Source organism: Gracilinanus agilis, chromosome 1 (assembly GCF_016433145.1).
Source record: "Gracilinanus agilis isolate LMUSP501 chromosome 1, AgileGrace, whole genome shotgun sequence".
NCBI classification, from domain to species: domain Eukaryota; kingdom Metazoa; phylum Chordata; class Mammalia; order Didelphimorphia; family Didelphidae; genus Gracilinanus; species Gracilinanus agilis.
The window spans coordinates 2550191-2577063 of record NC_058130.1 but is presented as its reverse complement, the minus strand read 5'-3'; the positions used below and the strand labels follow the sequence as shown (position 1 = coordinate 2577063).

At 55.2% G+C, this 26873-nt stretch overlaps 2 protein-coding genes and 1 non-coding gene across 15 annotated transcripts in view; all 3 read right to left on the bottom strand.

The window, feature by feature from the left end:
- The window catches only part of IARS1 (isoleucyl-tRNA synthetase 1), a 31305-nt gene extending 25999 nt beyond the window's left edge, over positions 1-5306 (bottom strand). For 11 of the 13 annotated variants that reach the window (XM_044661855.1, XM_044667755.1, XM_044664155.1 and 8 more), the window contains exons 1-6: positions 5188-5306; positions 4345-4501; positions 4008-4127; positions 3527-3609; positions 2951-3068; positions 380-527 (exon numbers count right to left, since the gene is read on the bottom strand). In XM_044661855.1, the coding sequence (XP_044517790.1) occupies positions 380-527; positions 2951-3068; positions 3527-3609; positions 4008-4127; positions 4345-4501; positions 5188-5306 (745 nt within the window). Of the gene's footprint in view, positions 1-379; positions 528-2950; positions 3069-3526; positions 3610-4007; positions 4188-4338; positions 4502-5187 lie in introns of all 13 variants that reach the window. The other 2 variants (XM_044659796.1, XM_044666346.1) reach the window with 2 other exon arrangements.
- Positions 5307-6253: 947 nt separating this feature from the next.
- On the bottom strand, positions 6254-6384 carry LOC123232829. Its single transcript, XR_006505327.1, has one exon. It is a non-coding gene; the product is annotated as a small nucleolar RNA SNORA84 (small nucleolar RNA).
- A 1486-nt stretch (positions 6385-7870) lies between these two features.
- NOL8 (nucleolar protein 8) lies at positions 7871-26306 on the bottom strand. Its single transcript, XM_044656759.1, has 16 exons — positions 26168-26306; positions 25707-25769; positions 25477-25555; positions 24182-24332; positions 23814-23882; positions 20929-22779; positions 20371-20484; positions 17630-17752; positions 17075-17171; positions 14102-14243; positions 13878-13955; positions 13535-13785; positions 12008-12149; positions 11333-11403; positions 8646-8728; positions 7871-8486 (listed from the first exon to the last, which is right to left on the bottom strand). The coding sequence occupies exons 1-16, from the start codon at positions 26304-26306 to the stop codon at positions 8439-8441; spliced, it is 3501 nt and encodes a 1166-aa protein (XP_044512694.1). The 3' UTR covers positions 7871-8438.
- Positions 26307-26873: the final 567 nt, after the last annotated feature.

Below are 26873 nucleotides of genomic sequence, written 5' to 3'. Positions count from 1 at the left end.
ATCTGTCTTGGAATCAAGACTGTATACTCATTTCAAGCCAGAAGAGCAGTGAGGATTAGACAACAGGGATTAAGTGACTTGGCCAGGGTCACAGAGCTAAGAAGTCTGAAGCCAAATTTGAACCCAGGACCTCCTGTCCTCAGGCCTGCCTCTTTATCCATTGAACTACCCAGCTGCCCCATATCTCATCTGGTCTTCATGACAGCAGAGGTGAAATGTCTCGCCCCGGGTCATAGAATAAGGATGTGTCTGAGCCAAATTTAAACTCAGGACATCCTGTCTCCAGGTCTGGTTCTCAATCTACTGTGCCATCTAGCTGGCCCCCTTAGGGTTTTTGATAAGTAGCCCTGCTTCTGGGGTGAGGACGCCCCATACTTGCCTCGAAGTTTCACATACTGGAGGTCAGGATTCACACACAGGGCCAGGTTACTGGGCAGAGTCCAGGGTGTGGTGGTCCATGCCACCAGAGACACCGTTTCATCTTCCTCCAAAGGGAAAGTGACAAAGACTGAGGGATCTTGGACATCCTGAACCGAAGAAGGAACAAGAGGGACAGATCTTGTTTTTTTGGCGGCAAACTCAGCACTTCTTTTTTATTGTTTCTGCCCCAAACAAGCACAGAAAATCCTCAGGGCGGCCGTCTGGGCCAAAGAGAGAAGCCAGCGTAATCACACCTCGTTTGTGTGTTTGTGTGCGTCGTCGGGGAAAGCGTTCCCAGAAAGCTAAAGCTTGCCCGGGGATCTCTCTGTTTCACACTTAGCTTTATAAATGTATCACGCACAAGGCCCCGACTCGGGAGAGAAAGGGGCCCGGATGTGATCGGTCCTCACTGCCCCCATGTCCTTCCTGCAAGAGACTCTTCCAGGCACCCCCAGCAGGGCAGCTACGGTCTCTGACTGGTTCCCCCTCCCTTTGAAGCTGGCCCCCAGCTCACAGCCAGTCCGTGGAAGCTCAGCTCCTTAGCGCGCGCCACAACTGCAGACATTCGGAGAGCATCCCCCAATCTAAGGACCGGTGGGCACGGGGGTGCCTACTTGAAAATGAAGCCACCACTGACTCCCAGAAGGGATGAGACTCAGCAGACCCCACAGAGCCAAAGGGGGTGAGCAAGGGCCAGCTTTCCCCACTCTACCCAGGATGTGGCACGTTCCCTGCCCAGAAGCTTCTTCTGCCTTCTGTTTACAGGCTGTGGAGGCCACGAGGGGCCTCCACACACATGAAGCTCAGGGATGTGAGCCAAGGCCTGTATCTTAGACCAGTCATACAGGCCTTCGGCCCTCCTGGGTCCTTTCCCACAAATCCGAAGTCCTTGACTAAAAGGACCCAAAACAATGCGGAATCTTGGCTGAGCACACATTCCAGCCCTCAAGTCCCAGGTGCCTCGCGTGGATCCATACTGGAAGAGGTTCAAACTTAGGCGAGGGGTGCGAGCCTGTCTGCTGATGGCACAGGCTGGCAGAGCTGGGCCTCTGGGGTACTTGGGGTTAAGGAAGCAGCTCCAGGCTGCTTCTCCAGACCCCCCCCCAGCACCCTGGCAGGAGGAACCACAGGTTGCTGCCAGGAAATGGCCCTAGTTGAGGGTCCATAATATCTGGATTATCACTTATAGGAATTGGCCACGTGATGAATAAAGACCCTTCCCACGTAAAAAGCCAAGTCTGGCTCCCTCACGCTGACCACAGTCGCACGTGTTTGCTCTCAACTCTAACTCTTCCCAGGCAAGCCTGCCTTCTCCAGGAAGCCCTCCCTAATTCCAGGGTCTTCCCTCTGTCCACTACCTCCCCTGGGTCACAGTCAGAGCTCATTTGGACATCACTGTTTGCGTGTTGTCTCCCCCGTTAGACCAGGAGCTCCTGGAGGGCAGAGACCATTCTTTAGCTTTTCTCTGTACCCCCAGGACTTGGCATGGGGCCTGACCCACAGCAAATGCTTCATCAGTGTCTCCTGATTGGCTCCCCAGTGGGGAGGTCCTTCCCCTCTCTGCTCCCCTGACGCTGTGGGCATGACGTTGCCCCTTATTTCACGGGAGCCATGGGAATGTTCCCTTGCGCTCTTTTACCCTAACTGGAGCCCTCTCCCCTCCCACACAGGAGAATGAACAGAGAGCAGGCCTCCCCCCCCCCCCCCCCCCAGCATTGCTAAGCAAACAGCTGCTAAAAGCCAGACTCCAAACCCGTGGCCAGCTGGCCCAATCATCAAGCCAAAGGGAACGAAGTTCTCAGGAAAGGCCGGCTGCCCACAGCCTCCGCAGATGGAGGCTGGAAGGGGCCCTGAAGGCAGCAGGCAGCAAAAGAGGGGAAAGGTCAATCGCAAAGGGCACGTGAGCAAAGAAACACCCTGGCCTGGAGCCGAGGCGAGCTGGGCAGGCAGCATGGGCACCTGGGACCAGCTCCTGGGCCCGGGCTGTGAGGAGTCCCTCCTCTTACAGCCCGGCATGGGGGAACGTCTTTAGAACGACAGAGGCTCTCCAAGCTGCCCCCGGGCTTATATACGCCACGTTCCTGACCACGTACACACACACACACGGATGACGTGCTCAACAGCTAGAGAATAGATGGCCTCTGGATGTGAGGTGTGAGGTGTGAGGAACCTGGGCCCCAAGGACAAGGCCCAGAGGCAGGCGAAGAACTCTGCCAACAAAGGCCCCAGGACCCCTTGCACTCAGCACACACGTTCCATAAGCACGAGCCCTCCGTCCCAACCGTCTGGGCCTCTGGCCAGAGGTCACTTCCGGGCCCAAGTGGGTGGGCCCCAAACTACCCCACACTGGGGCATGCTGTGACTATTCTCTCACCCCAAGCCTACCTGCCACATTCCTGGCACTCACGTACCACATGACTATGGGGGCATCTGGGAAGAGGAAGAGACCCCTGGGGGAGGGTCCTGAGAAAGCCTCTGTGTGGCCATCGGGGCCCAGTGAGCAGGCAGTGACCACCGGACCTTGGCCTACCTTATAGTTCTGGTGAGACTCGAAGTTGGAGAGGGGGGTGTTGCAGGCTGTCGAGAAGGGCATCACCTTCACGCCACGGTACACCAGGCCTTTGTCGTAGAGCTGCCGGAACACCCACCTGGGGAGCGCAGGAAGCCCATCAGCTTTCCCAGAGAGAAGGAAGGTGGCCTGGACTTGGTGAGCAAGTGGGGATGAACCTACTCTCCCCACTGGCCCGAGAGCATGCTCTGAGTGTTTACGCCCAAAACAGGAGCTAAGAGCATTGAAGGATGAGCACAGGCCTGGGCTTCCAGACACCTGGGCCCAGCCAGGGTCAACCCTGCCACTTCTGGAGCTACAGGGGCCTCCTCCTCATCCAGAGGGTCAGCCTACTAGGTTGGAGCCTCATTACTGAAGCAGGCATGAGGGGTCCAGCAGGCCAGGCAGGAAGGGTCCACAATGACCAAAATGGCACCTGCCAGTTTGTGACATCTGTGAGATCTGGGACATCGTGGCAGTCACTGGTGGGTGGGGGCCTGCAGCTATGCTGGGGTCAGCTTGGAGGAGCGAGGTCTCCCCACTCAGCCCCTGACTCACCACACAGTCTCCATGAACTGGGGATACAGGGTCTTATAGTCATTCTCAAAGTCGATCCAGCGGCCCAGCCTGGAGATGGTGACCTGGTGGAGCAAGGAAAGAGGGCATCAGGGAGCAACCAGCCTGCCACCCTCTGGGAGAGCTCCCCCAGCTCAGCATCCGCCCACCTACGGGTGGCGACTACAGCTCCTGGGGCACCGGGACCTCCTGCTCTCACTTCAAACGTTTCGAAGGCAGACATAGCAAAAAGCTTTCTGGATGCTAGTTCAAGGGCTAGTTTCACACTGACCAGCTCTGGATCCCTGGATCAGTTGCCCCAGGCCCCGAGTGAACAGAGAGAACAATGTCTGGGGAGCACCCACAAAGCGGGGCTGCCACCACCATGCCTTCATCAAGGTGTACACCAACCCGCAGGGCAGAAAGCAACAAACCTCCCACCCAAGGCCTGAGGAGGCCCCCGACCACGCCCAGCTCTCCATACCTTCCACTCAGCAGAGTATCTCATGACGATGCCTCGGCACTGCCGATTGTACTCAGCGATGCCCATCTTGGCCACATCCTCGGGGCCTCTGATTCCCAGGGACTTGTCAATCTCGTATTCCTGAAAAGAGGAGTTCCACAAAGACTCAGGTCTGGCTCCCACATTCCCATTTCCTGCCATCTGGGGTTCTTCAAGACCTCAAAACCCCACACACCACGGAGCCAGGAGAGCCCCCAAAGTGCAGACGCAGAAAAAGGGGAAGGTCAGGCCAACAGAAACCATCAGGACGCTCCCCCTACCGCAGATGGACCAGTCCCCGTGGCGAGGTGACACCTACCACAGGTAAGCCGTGGCAGTCCCAGCCAAATCTTCTGTCCACGTGGAAGCCGCTCTGGTGGGCGTATCTGGTGACAATGTCCTTAATGGTCCCAGCAAGGATGTGGCCATAATGGGGAAGCCCGGTGGCAAATGGGGGCCCATCGTAAAACGTAAATCTGCCATAGAAAGGGGACAGCAGGAGGTCACTTGTAAGTGCTGTAGGGCCCATCCCTGGGAAATGGGGCAGAGGCAAGACTGGAGTCAGGAAGTCTTGGGCTGAAGCAGCCCCCTTCTGTGTGCATGAAAGGCCCTGCCTGGTCCATCCCTCCTCCTGGAATTTGCAGTCCAATCAGGGAGAGAACTGGAAACTTCTAAAGGTAACAAATGCTGCCAAACTCTGTGTGTGTGTGTGTGTGTGTGTGTGTGTGCGCGCGTGCGCACACGTGTACATATGTGTATATGTGTGTACATGGGTGTGCATGTGAGTGTGAGCACTGGTCACTGAGCAGGCTGGTGGCCCAGAGAACATACTTGGCATTCAGGATGCAGATTCTTGGGCCCCAGGAATGCCCAAGAAGGGCAAGATGTGACAGAACCCAGGAAAGATCTGCAGGTGGGAGAGAGGGAAGGGGCACAGGGCACGGGCAGCGAGGGGGTGCTCTGCAGAGATCAATGGGGAAGGAGGGAAACTGGGCCTGAGAGCCATGATCAAGGGGATGCCACTGGGCTCTGGGGGCAGGGCAGAGACCGGATCCAAGCTCAGGGCTGGGCTGCCAAGGCTCTCTGGGAGCAAGGCCTCTCGGTCAATCCTAGAGGAAGCCAAGTGACCCCAGGGTTCCCCCAGCTGCTCTGGCCCACTGACCTCGGCCTATGCTTAGACTGCTTCAGGCACTCCTGGAAACAATTAAAGCTGGTCCAGAAGGCCAAGATCTTTTCCTCCTCAGCGGGAAAGCTGATGTTTTCCGGGACCTGCTGGACCATCTTGTCTCTAGGGAGAAAAGCAGCGAGTTACTCCTTGTCCCCTCAAACCTGAGGCCCTCCCTCCCCGCCCAGCATCTGGCAGGTCTCAGGGCTGACCAAGGACAAATGCAGCCAAGTGGGTCGATCCCATGAGCACCTGCCAGGCCCGCTGCCACCCAAAGATGGAAGCCAGAGGAAGCAAAATGCCATCCCCCTGGGGCTCTTGCACTGAGGTCTGGCTTCCACAGGGAACAAGGGTGAGGCGCGATTGCTCCTCCCTCCCCTAGGCTCTGTGCTCCTAGATGCTGGGCTGACCAGACCTGGCTTTCTAGAAACAGCATTGAAGGGCCGACACTTCAGCTCAAGAAGTGGCACTGTCCAGAGCAGGGCATGCCAGACACAAGGCAGGGAGAGCCAGGTTCAAATCCTGCTGGACACATGCCAGCTCATCTGTGAAATGGATCTGTTGCTGCAGGAGCTTCAGGAGCGAGGCCATGAGTGGGAAGGCCTTCACTCACCTGTGATGCCTTCCTCTCTGCCTGCCCCTTCAGCACCAATTCAAGGAGACCTAGACATGCCTGAGGAGGCCTGGCCTGGGCACTGAGAAGGTGCTTCTGGGCACTCCCTGGGTGCTCCCCTGGCTCTTGGCCCTCCCTAATCCCTGCTCTCAGAGGCCTGTCTTTAGTAGCTCAGTCGTGCCCTGTTCATGCCTGGGCCACCCCGCACCGCCCCCAGTTCCTGACCCTCACAATAACCGCCATAAGGCAGTGGAATCATGGTTTTGGGGTCAGCAGACCTGGGGGGAACTCCAGCTGCTGGCCGAATCTTACTTCTGCACCCCCCTCAGTTTTCCCATCTGTAAAAGGGGCTTTGCTTGCCCCTCCCCTGCCTCAGTTTCCCCACATATAAAAGGGGCTCTGCCCAAAGTACATCTCTGGGGGCCCCAAAGAGCACCGACTGGCACCAGCACCTGTGGCAGTGACCGGGCTGTGGGGGCTGCCAGGGTGCAGGCCCACGCATCCATCACTGCTGCCTTTCTCTGGGCCCGTCTACACCCGGAAAGGCCGGACTGACCACCGGCTTCCAGGAACCACAGGGCCGACAGGGATGAAGGTGGGGTGAGGAGGGGAATCTGCTTATCCCGGCGTCCCTGCCTCGGGAGTGGGCACAGGGGGATAGAGGGGCACTCTGGCCTCCACACCTCTGGAGCCGCGAATGCCGGGAAGGTCAGCTGAGGCCCGCGGCGCCGCAAGTCTCCCATTTTACAGAGGGGAACTGAGGCAGGCAGCCGGGAGTCTTGGGCCGGACTGCAGCCCAGAGGTCCGAAATCGTGGGGAGGATCGTCACTGGGCCGGGCTCCTCCCGGAGGAAGCCCCTTCCGCCCCCTCCTGGCCTTGGTTTCTCCCACGCACCCAGGGCCGCACAGAATACAACCCCGGGGACGAGTGACCCCCAAACTAGCGCAGCCCGGCTAAGCAGAGACTCACCTGCGCCGATCTGGCGGAATGATGCAACCAGAGGAAAGCATGAGCGGAAGCGGAAGGGAGGGCCGGCCTTAGCGCGACCAATCAGCTCGCTGGGACCGCCGCGACCCAACAACGTGGCGACCCATTGGCGGAGCCGGTGTCCTGGCAACGGGGAAGACGCCGAGGGCGGGACCCGGGCCTCTAGGGTGACCTGCAGCTCCTCTCCGCCCTCTCTGGGTCTGTTTCCCTTTCTGCCAAGTGTGAAGCGCTTTACAGATGCTCCCATTGGGCTCCGGCTAGCCCTGCGGGGCAGGGCTGTCGGCAGACCCCTGTAAGGCTGTGGAAGCTGGCCCTCACCACTGCCTAGCTGGGGATGGGAGCCCCTCTTCCCCGCCTCCCCCCCATTGCAGGCCGGGACCCTGGCACGTGCCCTCACTGTCCCACGGGTTGAGATGGGGCTTCAGAGGCCAGACTGTGGCCCGACTCTCGGCTCCTTGGGGCAGGGCCACCCCCTGGGGGCCACCAAGCAGGCCGCCCTCCCTTCTGCTCTTGGGGACCTTCCCTGAGCTGCCACGGGCCCTCCGGCAGGGCAGCATCGAGCACTTCCCAGAGCCAGGGCAGGCCGGGGGCCCACCGAGTCATCCTGCTGCCTCTCAGCCTACGCTGAGCTCCGGAGCTGGGCCCATCCTCCTCCCCACAGCCATTCGGGGCACAGAGCAAAGGAAGCTCTGGCACGGTGGCTTCCAGGGGCCAGGACAGCAGAGCCCTGACGGCTATCAAGGTCCCAGAGGGGGCTCCTGGGCTCCGAACCCTGTCATGGCCCCTTGAGTCCTGTTCCCATGTCTGTGGTGAGAACCCTCTTCTACTCAAAGCCCCACGAGTCTGGCCAGGGGGAGGAGCCAGTGAGTCTGCCTGGGGCCCAAGGCTGGGTGGTGAGTCTGGATGCCCCTAGCTTTGGCACTGCCTTCCCTCGGGGTTAAGGAAAGCCACTGCAGCCCCGCTTCCTGCCTCCTCCTGCCACCCCCAGCCTCCAAGCCAGTGCCCGACTCCAGAGACCCAGAACAAGCGAGTCTTGTTTCTACCAACGACGTCACAACAGAAGCCAAACACGTGTTGGGAGTCCAGTAAGCATTCTTATTGATGGAGCCCCAAAGGGCAGCACTGCAAACAGAGAAAGGGGGGCCCTCAGAAATGGGCCTCAAAGGCTCCCCAGGACCAATTTTTGGATTTTCCCTTTTCACACCAGTCAATCTTTCATTGGTTCCAAAGCTTTCTGAAAGCCCAAGGAGAGAACCCGACAGGAGCTGTTGGCCCGTCTACATTATCACGTTCTTCAGGCAAGTCTGAGGGAGGTCAGCCGCCCCTTCTGTCTACAGCCCGGCCCATGGCACACGCAGGGCCAGGCTTTGTGGGCATCTGTACCTGCTGCTTCATCAGAGTGGGGCATAGGTGCCACACCAGCCTGGCACTATCTGATCCCCTTGCCAGAGTAAATGGCTGCAGGGATCGTTGTGTGGGGCTTCATAGAGAGGCTGCAGTCCTGTCTGGGCCAGCATTTGTCTGGGGCAGAACTCAAACCCAGGGCCAACAGCCTGACTCCCAAGCTGGGCCTCTGTTCCCAAGCCTGGGAGGAGCTTTGCCCTGAAGCCTGCTCCTTCTACAGCTCCTGGCCCCTGAAGGACATTCTTCAAGGCTTGGCTTTCCTTTTGGCTGCTTTGTGTTTCTTCCGGCAGTCCTGGGGAAGCAAGGTCAGAACAACAGGATGGCACCAAGGCTCCACCCACCCTAGAGTCAGCCCAGAGTGGGCAGGACCCTCCCTAGGCCTGGTTTTAACCTGGCATCCCCACTCTCACCCACAGACACCTCTGGGCAGGGCCCTCTCCGCTCCATTCACCTGCAGTAGAAGCACGGTTCTGGATTCCCAGTCTTCGCTGCTGGCACGGCTTCCTGAGCCTTGCCAGAATGACGCAGGCCCCACTAAAGAGAAAAGAGAAGCCGACTGTTTCCAGAAAACAAAGCGGATGAGGGTTTTCTCACAAAACCGGTCCTTCCACTATTAAGTGACCTTGTAGTCTCCCTCCACCCCACCAGTGTCCATCTAGCCTGTGGCAGACCTCCCTCGGGGCAGAAGAGCAGGCACAAACCCTGTCTTGGATGCTGAGCAGCTGTGTGACTTTGATTATTGTCACTTAAATGGCTGAGCCTCGGTGTCCCCGGCTGTGAAATGGGGATCCTCCTTCTGACTGCATCTTCCAATGGGGAGGCAGTGAGCAGGGTTCTTCACAAATCTCTCATAGTACACCATGCCATGATGACCCACTATTACTAACTCTCAGCAGTTCTGGGATGGAGGCCCTCCTCTAGGAGCCTGGCAGGACACAAAGGCTTCTCAGGGCTCCTGAAGGCTCTGCCAGCAGGGTACAAGCTGACAGGTACTGAGCAGGCCTCCTGGCTGCAGGGAAGGGGTCCTTGATGCCTGACTCAGCTGGTCTGTCTGTCCAGTTACCGAGGAGGTGTAATCTGCCTAGGTGGAGGGCACGGCTGGCCCTGGTAGCTGGGCAGCCCCCACTCTAGTGAGCCTGGGCAAAGAATCTACAGGAGAGAGGAACTGGGCTGCCCAGCTGGCAGCCAAGAGGTCAGTGAGCAAGGATCCCGAGTCTTTAGCCGAGGAGACTGAGAGGCTGGGAAAGCAGGGGGAGAACCCAGGGTTGTGTCCAGGGTCCAGAGGAACCTCTGAGGGGGTGGGGGTAGAAACAGAAAAGGCAATGAAGGAGGTAAACCAGGACTGATGACTAGAAGGACCCAGGCATGGGCAAGAGAACCAAAAGTGTGGCGTGGTGTGGTGTGGAAGAACTCAAGGTTGGCCCGAGGACCCCAAGGCCATAGCCAGAGGCCACGCTGGGAGGAGAGGGAGATCCAGACACTGGAGGGATGAGAGAGGATGAGTAGATTCCAATGGCATGATTCCAGAGGGTTCAGTTAGGGGCAAGGTCCAAGGGTTTGCCCATTGCTGGGGCAGCCAAGGGAGAGCCTCGAATGGCTCCTCTCCCCGTGAGCTTAAGGGCCAGCCCTTCTCTGCAGAAGTCTGCCAAACTGGCCTTAGTGTGAAGTCTTTAGTCAAGAAGGAGCCTGGATGACGAGCAGACAGACTCCCCCACCCCAAAGGGACTCAAACTCCAACGACCAGCACAGCTCAGCCGCCAGCTCAGCCTCCAGGTAGTCGACCTGAAGAAGCGCTTTCCAAATGGTCGGATGGAGAGCTCGAATGTTTTCAAATGAAGGTGAGACACGGGAACCCCCCAAAGAACCAGAGCAGGACTGAGGAGCCTGGTGGAAGAGACCCAGGACCGCAGCCAAGAGACGCCAATTCTCAGAAAAGGAGGCGGCCCAGGAGCAGCCCCGGGTTCCATGAGGTAATGGAAAAAGAACAGCCAAAGACAGGGAAAATTGAGAAAATGTGAGGCTTCAAACAGCACAATCGACAAGAGATGGAGGAGGGAAGAGGAAATATCGCTGCCCCCCCCCCCCCGGAAGCCAGATCCACTTAAACAGTGCCAGCACCATGTTTCAGGATCTCGTCAAAGAAGCACCCCAACCCCGAGAGCCCAAGGCAAAGTGGGGCTGGCACCCGCCTGAGGCAAACCTCCAAGGAACACCCCAGGAACAGCAGGACCCAAACCCAGGCTCCTGGGACAAAAGGCAGGCTCCGTGAGCAGCCACAGAGGAGGAATTCAAGGCTCGAGGAGGAGCTGTGGTCAGGGTCACCCAGCAACACTGAGCCCAATTCTAGAGGGGAACCAAGAACTCACCAGGGCTCTCAAAGGAGAGCCTGGAGCTGAGGAGTGGGAAAAGGCTGACTCGAGGGAGAGAAGCACTTGGGAAAGTTTTAGCCCCAGAGATGTTGCAGGTGCCCCTGCCGCCCCCCCCCCCCCGCCCAAATCATCATGGCAGAAGGGGGACCAGACAGGGCCAGGGGTAGCACTGTTGGGCCCTGATGACCTCAGAGGGTGTCAAAGGAAATGTACTAGAGAACATGTGCATACGTGTGTGCATGCATGTACATGTATGTGGGGGAGGGAGTCCTAACACTGGAAGCTCCTCTTCTGAGCTGGATGAAGGAGGGATGATACACACACGCAGAAATCAGCCACAGGGAAGTCTGAAGGGGATGGGGCACCTCTTCCCCTTGTTGGGGCTTCCCATCCCTGGGCCTGCCTCTGGTCAGCCTGGCTTCCTTCTCCCTCCTGGGCCTTTCCAGAGGACCCTCCAAGCTCCTTCGGGGATCAGCAGGCCCTCTAAGATCAGCTGCTCTCCTTATCGAAGATGCACAGAAATCTCCCCCACCCCTCATCGCTGTCACGGCCGCCCCTCGCTCCCCTTGGCTGTTCAGGTTGTTTGCTGAGAGAAGGCAGGACAGAGGCCCCAGGGTGGGCAGCTGGACCCTACACTGCCCTCTGGGGCCTTCGGCTCTGGAATTCAAGGTTCCCCTTTTCCTGAGGTCCATCAGGGTGCCAAGACGCCCTTTCACAGGCTTCCACTAGAGCTCTCCCACCAGTTGAAAGCAAAACCAAGCAGCCTTACCACCTAGTCGTTCATCGTTCTCCAAGAAAAAGAAAAAGCGACTGGCTGGTTTTTCCGGTAACGGCACTTCCCTGGAGAGACCCAAAGAGAAGCGTTTACTCTCAGAAGCGAATGACCAGCCTGTCTGCTAGAGGCTCTCCTCCTGCAGCCGCCCCATTCACAGGCAGGCACAGCAGGCAGGGCTCAGTTCAAGGGTCAGCCTGACTCAGAACCAGTGAGGTACCAACACATCACAGAGGTCACAGAGTCTCAGGCATCCATGAGAACGTGCCGGACAAGGCCAGGGAGAAAACGTGTCCCAGGTGACCCCAGGGCAGGATACACCAGCCCACGTACAAGAGTAAGGGAGGCCCAAGGATGCTCTGCGCACACAGCGAGGGCTCTAGACGCATACCTGCCTGCTGGGGCTGGAGGGTGTCACCTCATATTGCCTCTATTAACAGACACAAGTGGCGCACCCCCACTTCCCTCCCCCTCCCCCAAGCACATCAGGACACCTGAGAGGACCCGTGACTGGTCTGGGGAGGGACAGACAGCAGCACCTCCCCAGCAGGTCAGCCGCACCCCGTGCTCTTCCTCTGCCAACTAATGCAGAGAGCCTGGTGCACGAGGGGGCCTCGGGAGGCAAGTGGACATTTCGGCCACTGACCTAGAAATCCCGCCATCTTGGCTTACCCTGCTCCTGCCGCCTCTCTGCTCCCATTGTCAGGCTCGACCTCTTCCTCCTCGTCGTCCTCCTCAGAGCTACTGTCCTGGAAACGAGGGTCTTGCTGCCAGGCCATGCGTCCAGGTGCCCTTGCTTCAATCTTGTACGGCTCTACACAAATGGAACGGGTCAGGGAGGCCCCAAAAGGGAATGACGGCTGAGCGGTGGACTGGGGGGGGGGGGGGGGGCTGTCCCTGACTGGAAATACTTAATCATAGTATGGCTGTGAGCGTTCCTAGGCAGATCAAATTTAAAAAGAAAACCCTGCGTGGATGCGAGAACCACCTGGAGACCCTGCTTGGGGCAGCAAACCCCGAGCCACAGCTCCAGCCCCAAATCAGTCCCAGTTCTGCCCTTTGCTAGCGTGCGACTCTGCCTCCCTCCAAACTGAGGAGGACCCCTTCTCCTCCTTTGAAGCCCCTTCTTAGACTGGGTATGCAGCTAAGCGGAGGCGTGAGGGGGGCTGATCTCCGGCCGAAGCAGGCCTGGGCTTCCTCCGCTGGCCTTCAGGACAATCAGTCATGCCCCCACTGTCCCCCTGACACGGCTTTCCCCTCTCCTTCCCGTCTCGCAAACTAGACCACTAGCATTGCTTGGGCAAGGTTACTGGGTGGCCTGGACAGGGCCAGCACCAATCCCTAAAGTATCTGAGGTCGGTGACCGAATTCTCTCTTCTGCTGCTCACTGCCAGAAGAGATGCGACCACCATCCTGCCTGAGCCCTCCTATGAGAAACAAGCCTTCTGCCCGGAGGAGAGGAGCAAGTGCCCTGAAAGGCTCCGGGGGCTCTCAGAGGGCTGACCTGAGGTGTCCCCGGCCCTCGTACTGGCTCCAGGAACACAGGGCATGGGGCGAAAGAAGGCCTCCAAGATAAAAGCCAGAAATGACAGCAGATGGAGGAGGAAGTCTCATGACTCGAAGGAGAGAACAAAGAGGGCTGAAGGAATCCCCCCGCTGCTCCCCTCCGAGTGGAGCACCAGGTAGGACCCTACTCAAAGCCCTGAAGACAGAATTCACGTCCCACCTCAGGGGCCCTGAGGCCTAATCCCAGAGGGGTCTCAAGACCAAGGGCACTGTGTGGCCTGTTGGGCAACAAGCAGGTGCCTGGAGGGCAGGTAAGCCACGCTCGTGTGCCACATTCTAGGGAATCCATCGGATCAAGGGCCTCACTTCTAGGGGTTCTTGGGGGGGGGTGGAGGTGTCACTGACTGATGGTGGCACTTGGGACTAATTGCTGAGTCTGGGGGCTGCCTCTGCCTGTACAGAGTAAGGGGCTTCCGCCTCCTCCTAATAGTGACTCTCTGTGTGCCGGTATGTGCTATTCTCACCGGATGCTCACGGCCATCCTGGGAAGTAGAGGCTATGATGACTCCCATATTACAGATGGGGAAACCGAGGTTATGGCTAATTCAGGCTTGGTGTGCTGATGCTGGGATGGAAGAAGAGCGCCCCCACCCCCTCAACATGGGGAGAAGTGACCACATGGCTTCTCTTTACCTTCTTTGGGCCCGCTGCTGTCTGATCCAAAGAAGGAGAAGGTGAACTCGCTGGGACCCGCTGAGGGGGCCTCAGTCATCTCCATTTCCTCGGGTGTCTCATTCCAGGGGCCGGTGGCTCCTGTGCCCCCTGGGGCTGGCTCTGTGGCCCTGAACCTGTCCTTCAGATCAGCAGCGATGCTGTGATACAGATCCTTAGACACTTCGGGCAGCTTCTCTGCTTCCTCCCTCTTCTTCCTGCGTCTGGCTTTGCTGTCAGGAGCAGAGACGTGACTGTGAGGGGGAGCCTCCGGCCAAAGCCTAATCCCCCACTGAAGGAGCAACAGAGAGGGCTGGGCCTTTACCTTTCCTTCTCCTCAGGGTCTGTTTTTCTTTCAAACGTGGCATGGTCTAGCCTTGTGGGATCATACCGTACGATATTCCTATGGCCAAGAGCAGAGGGATTAGCAGCCCTGGAGAGGCGGCTGAGCAGGAAGGGGGGGCCCCCAGGTCCCCATATAGACCGAGACCTTGTCTAGCACCCTCAGAGGCACCTCCCCATGAGCAGAAACATGGAGGATGCTCGCACCTGAACTGCTTTGCGGCCATTTCCTCTTGGCTTGGTTTCGGAGCTGGATGGCCAGTGCGTAGAAGGTTTTTAATCACATCCAGGTTTTTCTTTTTCTCAGCCACGAGCTCCTCTTCCTCAGCTGTTTCTGCTTTTTTGATCTCTTTAAGACAAAGTGGAGAGTGAAATGTTATAAACTGTCCTTTGAGGGAGACCCTGAGCCAGCCCCCTCTGAGGCTGGCAGATGGAATCAGAACAGGGCTTGGATCTCCTCAGAGTCCCAACCCGTAAGTCCACTACCCTGAGACCCAGGTCTTGTCCCTTGTGCCCACACAGCAACCTCCCTCCTTCTGCTCTTGGCTTCCTTCAAGACACTTGATGCCCTCCCAACCCCCCAATGCTGAGGCCTCCCTTCTGAGATCACCCCCAATGTCTGCACACCATATCTGGGGGAAAAGACACATCACTGTGAAGCCTGAAGTTTTCGAGTAGGAGGGCCCCTGAGGCCTGCACACCAGCCCCCTTCTCATTTGACACTTAAAAAAAAGCCCAAGGTCCAGAGAGCCCAAAGCACAGACAGGAAGGAAGTGTGGCAGCTGTAAGTCCAGCTCTCATCCCTCTGCGCCAGGCTCACTCCCTTTAAGCTGCAAGAATGGTGGGCCAAAAGGGGGCTGCCCCAGCCCTACAGAGGAGCTAGAAATACCGACATGAGAGAACGAGTTTTGATGCAGGAAAGTTTTGAGATTCTCTTACTAAAGCCAGTGCAGCCAAGGTTCTAGGGTCTGAAATATGGTATCCAGATCCTTGGTTCCATAACAAAATTTCCCCCAAAGCCATTGGGGCTCCAGGCCAGAGTCTCTCAAGAAAGGACATCACAGAAGGTCCCTGGCAAATGACCTACCCAAGGCCACACATCCTCTACATCTGCATCTAAGACCTCTATCACCTGTCTCCTCAGAGCAAAGGTCGGCAACCTTTTTGGCCATGAGAGCCATAAATGCCTGCAGAAGGAGGATGGAGGAAGAAGGCGCTAGAATATGGGGCAGGGGCTGAAGGGCCCCCTGGGGCACATCCTGGGGCTCTGCCCGGACTGGCTGGTCGGGAGGTGGAGCCAGATATGGCTCAAGAGCCATACATTGCTGACCCTTGCCTCAGAGGCTACATGGCAGCAGAACTGACCCAGTTTCTTTTCTTCCACTTTCCCCTCAACCCCCCCCCCCCCCCCACTGTCCTAGTCACATAGGCTCCACCTCAATGCCATCCTGGAAGCTTCATACCCACATGGACTCTTGGGTCCAGGCTTGCTGCTTCTCCCTCAAGTTTCCACCTATTTCCTCTCCCCTTGCTGACCTCTCCCTCTAGTCTGGGGGTGGGGAGAGAGGAAGGTTTCAAGCATTTCAAATTAGCACCTGTTATGTACCAGGTCCAGTACAAAAGAGCCACACAATCATCACCCCATTTGATTCTACCACAGCTCTGAGAGGTAGGTGATCTGATTGTCCCCATTTTACAGCTGAATAAACAGAGGCACACAGTGGCCAAGTGACTTCTCCAGGGTCACACAGCTAGCACTTTCACTGTGACACCTCCTAGTGGGGCTTCTCAGAAGCTCATAAAGCCCAGGGTTGACCACAGCCCTGCCCTTCCAGCTACTCTCAAAGCTCTTCACAATCAGGTTGTTCCAGCGACCCCTGCAAGCTCACTGCCTGTCATTTTTTTTTTTAAACCCTTAACTTCTGTGTATTGAATTATAGGTGGAAGAGTGGTAAGGATAGGCAATGGGGGTCAAGTGACTTGCCCAGGGTCACACAGCTGGGAAGTGTCTGAGGCCGGATTTGAACCCAGGACCTCCCGTCTCTAGACCTGGCTCTCAATCCACTGAGCTACCCAGCTGCCCCCAACTGCCTGTCATTTTCAACAAGTATCCTGCCTCATTAAAGCTGCAAGCCCAAGACAGGACATGCCATCTCTGCCCTGCTGCCTCTGCACAGATCTGGCATGTTCTCCCTTCTCCAGAGCTGAGTCCTCAGAGCACTCTCCTAGAAGGAATTCTTCCCCATTTCCCTGCATCCTTTGTTCATCACTTATGTATGTGGTACTTATTTTGTTGCCTCCTCAAGTAGAATGTCAGCTTGATGAGGGCCAGGCGGATTTCACCTCTCTCTCTGCCCCCTCAGTCAGTGACTGGCACAGGGCCTGCTGCTACATGACAGCCCCTGAAGAACTGCCCGCTGGACTGAATGGCAAGAGCCAGCAGCAGAATCACCATAACCCTACCCGAGGAGAGACTGGCCAAGGTTCACTGTGGACCCATATCAAAGAAGGCCCAGGGATGGAGATCCCGTGACTGATCTGGGCTGGGGCAGAGACAGCCCTCAGACATCCCCCAAAACATCGTTTATGTATTTTAGGAAAGCAGCATCATCAAAGCTAAAAATAAAAAGGTTGGCTACTCCAAAGGTCACTCTCCCTGTATTCCTGCTAGCTGGGCCTTCTCTAATAGCCACTGTCTGCCCCAGGTGCCAGGCCAAGCCCACTTGGGGACAACGTGCCAGTACCAGGGAAAACCAGCCTTGGCCCAGGAGGCCTCCTTCTTAGCTTGCAGGGAGGCAAGAAGAGCTACTTCTGGGCAAGAGGGCTAGCCAGCAGCATGCCCAACAGATGGCCCCAATGGGGTCCTCTCCACTAAGGGGTCAGGCCCTTCACACCATGGCAGAAAGCAGCCGAGCGACAGAGAACAAAGAATCGATGGCCCCAGGTGGGGAACCTGGAGAGCACAGCAGGGGTGGGGAAGAGAGGCAACAAAAGTCAGTGGAGACAGAGGCATTAGGGAGGCTAAACATATGGGGCCCAGCTCCTCAGTATAGACCTGCTCCATTACTCAATTTGAGAAGACCAAAAAGGGACATCTGGGGAGACCAGTAATGCTCCTCCAGTGAGGTGAGAATGGCCTGGCGGTCAAGAGAAGAACCAAGGCAATAATGAAACACTCACCTTCTGCTTCCTCTTCCTCTTCACTCTCACTTTCCAAAAAGCGAGCATCCATTCGGAATCGGTCATCAGCCCCAAAGTGGGACTGTAAGTTCATGAGCTGCCCAACAGAAGACACAGACATTCAGGGCCTGATCCTGATCCTGTAGGGGGCCAGGGATGGGGACTGGACAAGGAACTTTCCCCTGGTAGAGCGAAGAACTCCCGGGCTAGAAAACCCCTTCTGCCAATGAAGGTTGGCCCTGATGGCCCTCAAACTGAGAGGCGGGGAGAAGAGCACCAAAAGATGGGGGGATCTGGTGAGGGTTGCCTAGCCTTTATGACAGTTTCCCCACCCACCACCCCATTGGAGAATTACTCATCCAGTTCCACACTCCAACCTTCCATGGAATCAGACCCATCAGAACAAGGAAAGAATTGCAAAAACCTTTGTTCCCCATATTCGGGATTCACAGGAGCCAAAGGGCATGGGTTGGGGCAGGGAATCAGCTAAAGAGCCAAACGATTCGTTAAATGCCCATTATGCTGCTGCTGCTGCTGCGCTCAGCACTAACCCACCTTCTTTCCAGCTTTGCCTTCAAACTGGGGCTTAATCTGGAATCGGGCCTCATCGTCGTCACTCTCCTCTTCGTCATCCTCACTGCTCTCAAAGAGTTTCCCAGAGGTCTTACCAGTCAGATCCTTAAAAGAAACCAATTGGTTACTTTGAGCTGCCTGAAAGTTTTCTGTTTCTGTGTCATACCAATATCTGTTACAATTTATAAGAATCCTTTTGAAGAAAACAAGTAGTATGACCATGAGGATCTTGCTTAGAGAAGTCACCACGTTCAAGTAGGACTAGAACTCGGGTCTTCCTGCTTCCCGTTGTCATATGTAAGGCAGCATGGGACAGATTTGAGAAACATGGGAGGAAAGGCGTCATGGAGCTGAGACTGACGGAGTAAAAGGACCGACTGCATCAATAACAAACCCCAAAGAAGCTCCATGAGCATCTCCATAGATTCAGAAAAAGCCTGACAAGATACAACTTCCATTCCTATTAAAAATCCTGGAGAACGCTGGACTCAACGCGGCTTTCCTTAAAGTGACAGACGAGAGGCTCAACCAACAACTTCAGCAAAGCTGGAGGACATAAACGCCAGCTTTTCTCCATACCACTAATAAAGCCTAATAGCAAGAGACAGAGAGAGACAAATCCCATTTAAAATAACTGTGCCAACATGAAACACTGGCCAAGCCCAGAGGCCACACGAACCCAACTGCAAACACTGTTCACACCAAGTCAGAAGGAGACGCCTGGAAATGCAATAATTGCTCATGGGCAGGCCACGTCTAACAAGATTCATTTACCTATTCAGTGCCGGACCAATCAAACTACCACAGAATTACTTCACCGAGCTGGAAAAAATGGCAAAAATTCATCTGGAGGCCCAAAAGGTCAAGAACATCGAGGAAATAAACGGAAAAAAATGAAGGCAGAAAGCCTAGCCATACACTATACCTTCAGACTGTATCAGAAAGCGAGAATCATCCAAACAATCTGGCACTGGCTAAGAGACAGAGTAGAAGAGCAGTAGGAAAGACGAGGTACCTAATGCACAGCACTAAGTGACCACCGTAATCTAGTGCTTGATGTACCCCAAGATCCCAAGTTTGAGAAGAACTCACTATTTGACAAACTGCTGGGAAACCTGGAAAACATGATGGCAGAAAGCAGGTATAGACCCTCACACCGCACGTGGAGATAAAGTTAAAACGGATACGATATCTCGAAATAAAGGACGGCACCATCAGCAAAACCGGGTAATATGAAATGGATAAGAAAAGAATTGATGTCCAAAGAAGATGCAGAAAACATGACATGATAAAAATGGATAACTGATTACCTTAAGGTTGGGGGGTGGGGGGGCTGGGGCTGGGGCTGGGTAGCTCAGTGGATTGAGAGTCAGGCCTAGAGACGGGAGGTCTCCGTTCAAATCTGGCCTCAGACACTTCCCAGCTGGGTGACCCTGGGCGAGTCACTTGACCCCCATGGCCCACCCTTACTACTCTTCTGCCTTGGAGCCAATACACAGTATTGACTCCAAGACGGAAGGAAAGGGCTTAAAAACAAACAAATAAATAAATAAAAAGGGAAACCTTTGGCCCAGATAAAACCTATGCAGTCAAGATTAGAAGGGTAAAAAGTGGGAAATTTTTATAGCAAATGTTTCTGACAACAGCCTCATTTCTTCAATCTAGAGAGAACTGAGTCAAGTTTATAAGAATACGAGTCATTCCCCAACTGATAACTAGTCAAAGGATATGAACAGGCGGTTTCCAGAGGAAGAATTCAAAACTACCTCGTGGCCTATGGAAAATACTCGAAATCCCTCTTAATTAGAGAAACGCAAATGAAAAGCACTCTGAGGCACGACCTCCCACCTAGCAGGCTCAAAAGGAAAATGATATATGCTGGAAGGGATGTGGGCAAACTGGGCTGCTCGTAACGCTGCTGCTGCAGCTGTGAAGTGGCCCAACCATTCCAGAAGGCAATCTGTAACCGTGCCCAAAGGGCCATAAAGCCATGCAGACCCTTCGATGCTGGAGGACCTCCCCTGGGTCTGTACCCCAAAGAGATCAAAGATCAGGAAGAAGGATTGACTGTTAGAGCAGCAATTTGTGTGGCAAAGAACGGAAAACTGAGGGGACGTCCATCCGTTGGGGAGTGGCTGAACATACAACTATGATGGTAACGGAACTCTACTGTGCCATAAGAAATGACAAACAGGAGGAGCCCCCCAAAACCTGGAAAGACTTGTATGAAGTGAGCAGAACCAGGGAATCCTGTACTCAGTAACAGCAATCACGTCCAATGACTAACGGAAAGACCAAACCACTCGCTGTCAACAAGGCAAGGAACCAGGCCAAGTGAAAAGGACTCCTAATGAACAAGGCCGTTGGGGTGTGACGGCAGGTCCCGACAGTCGTTTACGCCATTGCCTTCCTGGCTATTTTCTCGTGTGCTGCCACCATGTGACACTCAGATCACTTGTCACTTCAGGCAGGGGAGAGGGGAGGGGACAAAGAATCGGGATGGCAAAATGTCAGAAAAACGAAGGTTTAAAATCGCTTCCGCAGCCAATTAGGGGGAAAATGTGAAAAGGAGATTGGGAGGGAGATGTGGAGGTTGGCTGGACAATCCAGTGTCAGTAGCCGTGGAAAGGGAGCCCAGTGAAGACCAACGGGCCCCTGAGCAACACACGGCCCTGGCCAGCCAGCCAGCCCAAGGTCCCAAAGGAGTCCTGTTCGTCCCTTACCTGCTTTACTCTGTTTTCAGGGAGAGGTTGCTCGTTGCCACCTTTCTCTTCCGTTTCTTCTTCACTGTCAGAGCCAAACACGATGTGAGTTGGTTTGCTCGCTAGAGAGCTGTCCTGGGGGAACATGGGAAGCATCAGAGGAGACATCCGAGCGTGTCACAATCATAAATCCAGGCGCTGCCCAACAGGTACATGTGCCCAGCTCCCCACCTGGAAGCTGGGCAGCATCTCTGCAGGCCCCATTCTCAGCAGTGTTTTGGTGCTTCCCCGTGCATTCACTGCCATTCAGATGTGCCAAGCAAGGAGAACCTGCTGGCCGTCAGCTGTGCTGCCAGTGTAGACTAACCACAGAGAGATCGACATGCTGGCTCTGGAGAGGGCTGAAGGGGTAACAAGGTTGTTGGCCAACATACCTGAACATCTCATGACCTCTGAGAACTAATGTGGGCTTAGCCACCCCACCCAGCTTTGAGAGAAGAGTCAACTTGGGGAAAAGGGCACATGCGCCTCCCTTACTTACAGTTACAGGGAAGCCCTTGCAGTTACCCCTGCACTCACCACGCTGGAAAGAGCACTGTGCACCAGCTGCTTCTGCAGCTCCCGTTCTCTCTTCCTCTCCTCCAGGGCCGCCAAGCGTTTCTGATTATCCTGGGAGTTCTTGGGAGGGCTGAGGGCATCTGATGAAGGGATCCGAGGTGGGGGGCAATCAGTCTCCTCCTGAGACCCGCTTGGGGCCTTTCCTTGCCTACAGGAAAATGCGCTAACTTTTTCAACAGAGACCTGGATGGGTTTCTTGGCATCGGTTTTCAGAACTACAAGCTTAGGTTCTTGCCCTGGAGAAGGCCTGAGGGGGAAGGAATCGCTCTTTCCCTGCTTGGGTTTTCCCATTCCAGCATCACTTCCCAAGTCTGTCCTATGAGTCTTTGCAGAAACACCTAAGGGTGTCTTAGTGCCCGAGGATGACAGGCTAGAAGCCAAACCATTTTCACATTCAGAACCAGAAGTAGATGACTGTTCAGTGGTACACTGGTCCCTGCTTGCTTGTCTCTTCCTTGGAGCTTTGCCAGGACCATCTGCCTCATTTGCTTCTCTTCCGCCTCGAGGGGGGGTCATTTCCTCACTGGAACAAGTATTAGAACCAAAGGCCTGTTTTCCCTTAGGACTAGTAGAAGCTTCCTGGTTCCAAGAATGATGACCTTTCTTGTGGGCAAAGACACCAGTGCTCTTAAAGGCTTTGCTTGGCGTCTCCCCTTCATAGAGGGCTCCCACACCTTTGAAAGCCTGAAACTTGGATTTCCACATATTCTCCTGGGGTGGCTTCTGGTCACTGATCTCTTCCCCTTCTAAAAGGGAAGCCAAAATGTCACTCGGATTGATGCACTGGGCCCTTCTGTTGGGAGCCTTCCTCCTCTTCTGGCCAGAATCCGGGACCTTTCTCCCGGGGAGATCCTGCTTAGCACAATCGTCACTGTCCCCTGCGCTCTGCAGACCTTCGCTGGCCAGTCTTTCTAGATCAGCCAAGGTGAGGTCAAGGCGATAGCAGTTTGCCATCATGGAGTCATAATCCAGGTTTTCTTCAGACTCCTCCTCGGATTCAGGAGGAGCACAATTTTTAGTGGGCCGCGTGACGCTGGACTCTTTTTCGTTACCGGAGGAATGCTTCCTTTTCCTAATTTCAGTATTCTGACCAGAAGACAGACGATCCGTTCTATTTTGCAAACAGTCCTTTTTGGCTTTGGCTTTCCTTTTTGGTGACATTTTGGCCTTACCTTTGTTCTGGTCACTGTTTTTACCCCCAGCAATGATTTCATCCGTGTCCCCAGAGTCATACTCTTTGTCGCTCTCCGCAGGATGACTGGTACTGTTTGAGCAAGAAGCCTGCTTCACCCCTGAACTGGCTAGACTTGGCTTGAAATCACTGCTGACCACTTCGAAGGAGTTCCCTTCGGTGCTGTCTGTCTCAAAGAAGGCCGTCTTCTGTGATTTCTTCTCTTCTGCTATCAGAGCTTTTAATTCATCTTCAGAATCGAGATCGTCATCAGACATGGTATTTCTCCTCCTAACAAAGGGCGATTTTGAAGTTGGAAGAAACACCGTCTCTGGCTTCTGACTGTTCTTATGTCTAGAGGACGCCGATGTAGGAAGTTTGACTGGCCCGAGATTTGTTTTTTGAACACCTGGCTGTTGTGTTACACTTGGAGGGGCTGGAGAGCAGTGACTGCCCCCCACCTTTGCTCTTTTAGGAGGGCAGTTTCTGAATGCAGGAAACTGTCCCTGTCGTTTCTTACTCATTGTGTCATCTCCTCCTTCCAATTTCCAAGTGAGGTCGGAAATGGAGACGGTGTTTGTGACGTCTTGTTCGAACTTCTTGAGGTTGTGGCAATATTTTGATGGATCATATTTTAAGATGTTAGGAAAAGTTAAGGAAGAAAACAAGACCAGAATTCTGCAAAATCTCAGTGTGAAACAGTGGCCTGGACCCCATCTGAGCATCTAAGAAATGAACAGCTTCAAGGAAACAATCTCTCCAATTCTTGAAACTGGAGATTTCTTGAAAACCTTGAAATAGCAAATATTTTCTAGTTTGTGCTTACCAGGCTCCGGGTCTCATACCTCTTCTGTCATTAGCTAGCAGCAATCACTCTGGGCTGAGAGAGGAGGAAGACAAGAGTCTGGCAGCTCCAAATGGCCCACCCTGGGATCCCAGGGCAGTCTAGTGTCAGGAGAGGTGTCCTACGAGACTACAGATTGAGGCAAGGGAGCCAACAGGGATACCAAGATGGATCTCTTGTCTCTCCTCCCTCGTCATTCCTAACTTATTCATGGCATTTTATTGGGAGATTATGGAAAAATACTCATTGCCAAGAACATCACTGATCTTCAGAGAATGACACGGTCTAAGTCCTCTGTACCTACTTCCCCTGAACCCATCCTACAGACCTCAGGGACCTTAACTTTCCTAACACATCCTTTCTGGCTAGACTTATGGTTCCCTATGGCTTGCACCCTGGGCTCGTGGGCTTCCTGGGCCTTCCCTAAGCTGGCCCCACCCTGCCTAACTCCTGCAGTCAGTCAGTCACAATCCATGAAGATCTGGAGGGACCCTTTAGAGACCAGGCAGAGGCAGCTCCTCTCACTGTGTACTTGGCTGCCCCAAGCTCATGCCCTTGCCCTCTCTCAAGTGGACTTGGCTTAAACTCTGATTCCTCTCTGCTGCCTCCTGAAAGGTCCCCCCTTTCTGGGCATCATCTCTCTCACAGTAACCAAATTCACACTCCCCAGAGATTTTGGACCCAGTGTTTCGTGTGAGCAAGGAATTCATGGCCAGCTAAGAATGGCTCCCTGCTGGGGCCAAAAAGATGACTGATGACTAAGTGATCGGCCCCTGGCCCCAGGAGCTCTGCAACAAGTGCCTTGACGGCTGGAACAATCAGAAAGGATATTTTGCGTTTATTCTGACTTCTAAGGTGAAGGACAGGCAATACTCTTCCAAATTTACTCACCACCCAATCCTAAGAGAAAGGAGACAATGGATTTAGCACCACGAAGAACCTAGATTCCCAGAACTAAAGGCGGTGCCAACAGAACGACAAATTCTGAACCAAAAGCAAACTGGGGTCAATCATGGAGTATGGATCTGGAGGGCAGAGAGATGGGCAGCCCTGTGGAAAGTGGATGAGGAGATGGAGAGAGGGCAACACCAACATGCCAGTCTTCAAAGGAATGTGGGGGAACCTGATGGCCTGAGGGGCTACCTGACTGCTAGTTTCCTCCAGGGCTTCAGAGGCTAAGCCTCAAGGGTCACACTTGCCTTGTGTCCTGGGACTTCTGTTCCTGGCACAGCTTTCATGTGGAACTCCAAGATGCCATTCTTCCCCAAAGATGTCTCTGAGCCTGCTGTAGGGTCACCTGAGAACTGCTGTTCCTGCTTTGCTTTGGCCTGCAGCCTCTCCTTTGCCAGTCTGACACCCATAACACCAACAAGAGGGTCAAGGCAAACCCTCACCCCTGTAGGAGGCCTTCCCTCCCAGGGAGGTAGGAGAGGGGGCTTGCACCAAGTTCCCTCTGCCCACTGCCCAGATGTCTTCTGTATCTAAAAAGTCCCCTTCCTTTCTTCTCTCATGCCTCCCTCTGGTAAAGATCCTTGTCTTAGGACTTTGCTCTGTACAACTTGATCCCACTCTGACCTCGATCTCTTCTTCCAGAAAGGATCTCACACCCCCCCCCCCCCCATTCTCAATGATCCCCAGAGCTTCAATGTAGCCCTGTATGTGAACAACTCTGTGATTTGTACCTGCCCCACCTCACTCCTATACTCTATCTACCCAGGGCCTCCCAGGACAGCCTGCTGTGTCCCGGAGGTGGATGAACAGAGGGCAGTGGGGATACTGGAGCAGGGATTTAGGACTTACGCTTCTGAGATGGGGAGAATAGGGGCAGCCTGTGGATGATCTCAGAGATTGTCCATTTCCTCCTCCCCAGCCTTAGCATGAGGCAGACAATAACACTTGCCCAAAGTCTGCCAGTGGTCTGAAGGTCTTTTTGGCTTGGCACTCAAGGCCCTTGGCAGGGTGGCATCACTGAGCCCCAATGACTACCAACAACAGCCATGGCATTGGCCGCTCCTCCACACTTGCCTTTTCCCTTTGCTGCCCTCTAAGTCCTTGCTCAGGGCCAGGAATGGCACCCTTCCCCCATTTCTAAATCTCTCCACACTCATGGCACCCCCTCCGGGAAGCCATCTGAATTGAGGGGTCGACACTTTGAAAGCAAGGTGCCCCACCCATTCCAACCCCAGGGGTCACTAAGCATCAGGTACAATGTGCCTCCTTCATGCAGTTAGTAACATACCAGGTGATGGTGCTAACCTCTAGGAAGCTATTATTCCCTATGGAGAATTCAAAGGGCCCTGGGATTCAAGGCCCAATCGCACCTCCCTGCATGAACAGAATTCTCCCTGTCCTCGCATCCTCCCCCATGCTCTCCTCACCCCCTCACAGCCCAACTGCTGCCCTCCCAAACCAGTAGATTCTTCCTAGCATCAGTGCCAGTGCTAAGGGGTGCCCCATGACCAGGCTCTCCTCCTCATCCCTGGGGTGGCCATACCTGTGCAAGAAGCTTTCCTTGGCCAACTGGACCTGCAGAGTGCCACCCTTCCATGCCGTCTTGTTCAAGGCTGACAGACCTGCAAACCCAAGAGTCCCATCTGTCCCTCCTTCATCAGTGGGCCTGGGTCAATGTGGGAGCTCCAGAACCAGGGTCTAGATGGGTCCAGGACTCTTGCTCTTCCCACTGCCTGTGCCCAGATGGGGACAGTGGCCCGAGGGGCTACTCACATTTTTGTAGGGCTGCCTCCGACAGTGCTACGTTAACATAAGCGAAGGTCTTCTCCGGGTTCCCTGAGAAAGGAAGAAAACTTCGCTCAGAGCCGCCTCCTGGGGGGTTCTAGGTCCTGCCAGGACGCTCACCAGGCTTCTGGCTGTTCCAGAGAATGTCCCTTTTGTGCAAGTTCTAGGGCTGGCCAGGGCCACCCAGCGGAATCTCCTGCCTCCCCTCCAGCAGGAAGTCCGCCTAGAGTCCCTGGCGAGGGGGCTCCTGCCCTCCCCCAAGAGAAGAGTTGAGCGATCTACGGGAGGAGGGGGTCAGGGAGGCCTTGCTGTGGACCCTGGGAGCCAGAAGAGTCGGAAACCGGCGAAAGTGGGCGTGTGCATAAGCAAGGTCCGGAGAAGACACCCCATCCCCGGCCGCCTCTGAGCAGGGAAGGTATGGACTTGGGGGCCCTCGCCCCGGGTCTTACCGAGCACGTCCACCCGAGACACGAGCTCGACTGAGGATACGGCCCCGAAGCGGCCCAGTTGCGCACGCACGTCGTCCTGCGTGACCGTGGGCCCGAGGCCACCCACGAAGAGGCGCCGCTCGCCAACACTTGCTGCCATGGTCTATTCCGTTGCTTGAGTATTGCGCGGCGCGAGCTTCCGGGCCATGTGACTCCAACTTCCGGTCCCGGGGGGAAGGCTTTCCGTTTTCCTTCAACCCCCCATTAAAGAGATCCAGTGGCTGTGTTCAAGGTTCCGGTGCTCTCTTCCCAGCTCGCCGGTTTCTTCAGTCTCCAACTAAATCCCAGTCTTCTGTGCGTCTCTTCGGGTCTCTCCGCCGTGACCCGTAGTGATGGCCGCACTCAGGTGACTGCTGAGTGAGGGAGCCCAGGCAAGTCCCGCGGGCTCGGTTATCCAGGGGGAAGCAAAATAAAGTGACATCTTCCGCTACTTCTCGCTCTCACCCTAAGTTCGTGCTCTACGACCCCGCCTCCCCGGCACTGCGCACGCGCAGAGATAGATGGCCAAGTTTTTTTTGTACCGGTCTCTGACGTCACTCGAGGGCTGGCCTGGGACCAAACCAATTCTCCAGGAGCAGGGGTTGGGCAGCCACTGACTCTGGGATTTCACTCCCCACACATGAGGTAGCGAACTCTCCGGGGAGGGTAGGCGCGTTGCTCTCGTCCA